This window comes from Myotis davidii, unplaced genomic scaffold (genome assembly GCF_000327345.1).
Source record: "Myotis davidii unplaced genomic scaffold, ASM32734v1 scaffold608, whole genome shotgun sequence".
Taxonomy (NCBI): domain Eukaryota; kingdom Metazoa; phylum Chordata; class Mammalia; order Chiroptera; family Vespertilionidae; genus Myotis; species Myotis davidii.
This window is the reverse complement of record NW_006300025.1, coordinates 2384511-2385056: the sequence shown is the minus strand read 5'-3', so window position 1 is coordinate 2385056 and position 546 is coordinate 2384511. Positions and strand designations below refer to the sequence as shown.

At 48.4% G+C, this 546-nt stretch overlaps 1 protein-coding gene across 1 annotated transcript in view; it reads right to left on the bottom strand.

Annotated features, from left to right (window-relative positions):
- Nucleotides 1–546, bottom strand: part of SLC24A3 (solute carrier family 24 (sodium/potassium/calcium exchanger), member 3) — a 497602-nt gene that overhangs the window by 42017 nt on the left and 455039 nt on the right. Inside the window, exon 13 of the mRNA XM_015572039.1 lies at nucleotides 268–434. Within this exon, the coding sequence (XP_015427525.1) occupies nucleotides 268–434 (167 nt within the window). The remainder of the gene's footprint in view (nucleotides 1–267; nucleotides 435–546) is intronic.

The following is a 546-nucleotide window of genomic DNA, read 5'->3' as shown; positions in this document are numbered from 1 at the left end:
GAACCATACTGTGGCTTGAAGCAGAGCTGCTCCGTCAGTGCCTGCTGAAATGAGCTCAACCACAGTCACCCTGAAGATGTGAGCAAGAAGACAAATGCTTGTGATCCTAAACCACTGTTTCAGGGTGTTTTGTTATGCAGCTTATTGCTGCAAGAGCTGACTCTTATAGTTTCTGGACTGAAACCCCAACCCGTATTCCCCTCTGGTTGAGTGTATTTCTCTCTCTACAGAGGTCGCGTGCTGCCGTGGGGTCCTCGATGCACTCACCATCCACACCATTATGTAGGAGAAGGCTGCGATCCACAGAGTGGAGGAAGCAAATGTCACCATAAACCACTTCTCCCAGCGGGGCTTGTTGCAGTTGGGTACAGTGAAGTATAAGACAAAACTCAGTGGCCAGGTGAACACCCATTTCACTGTCTCCAGTTTGCCAGCTGGGAAAATAACAAAAAGACAAAACACACACACACAAATCAGTCAGCTTCATTTCTCTGCTTCACCAGCTCTCCGTACTGCATTCCCCAGGCACTTACGTCTTAATTGATG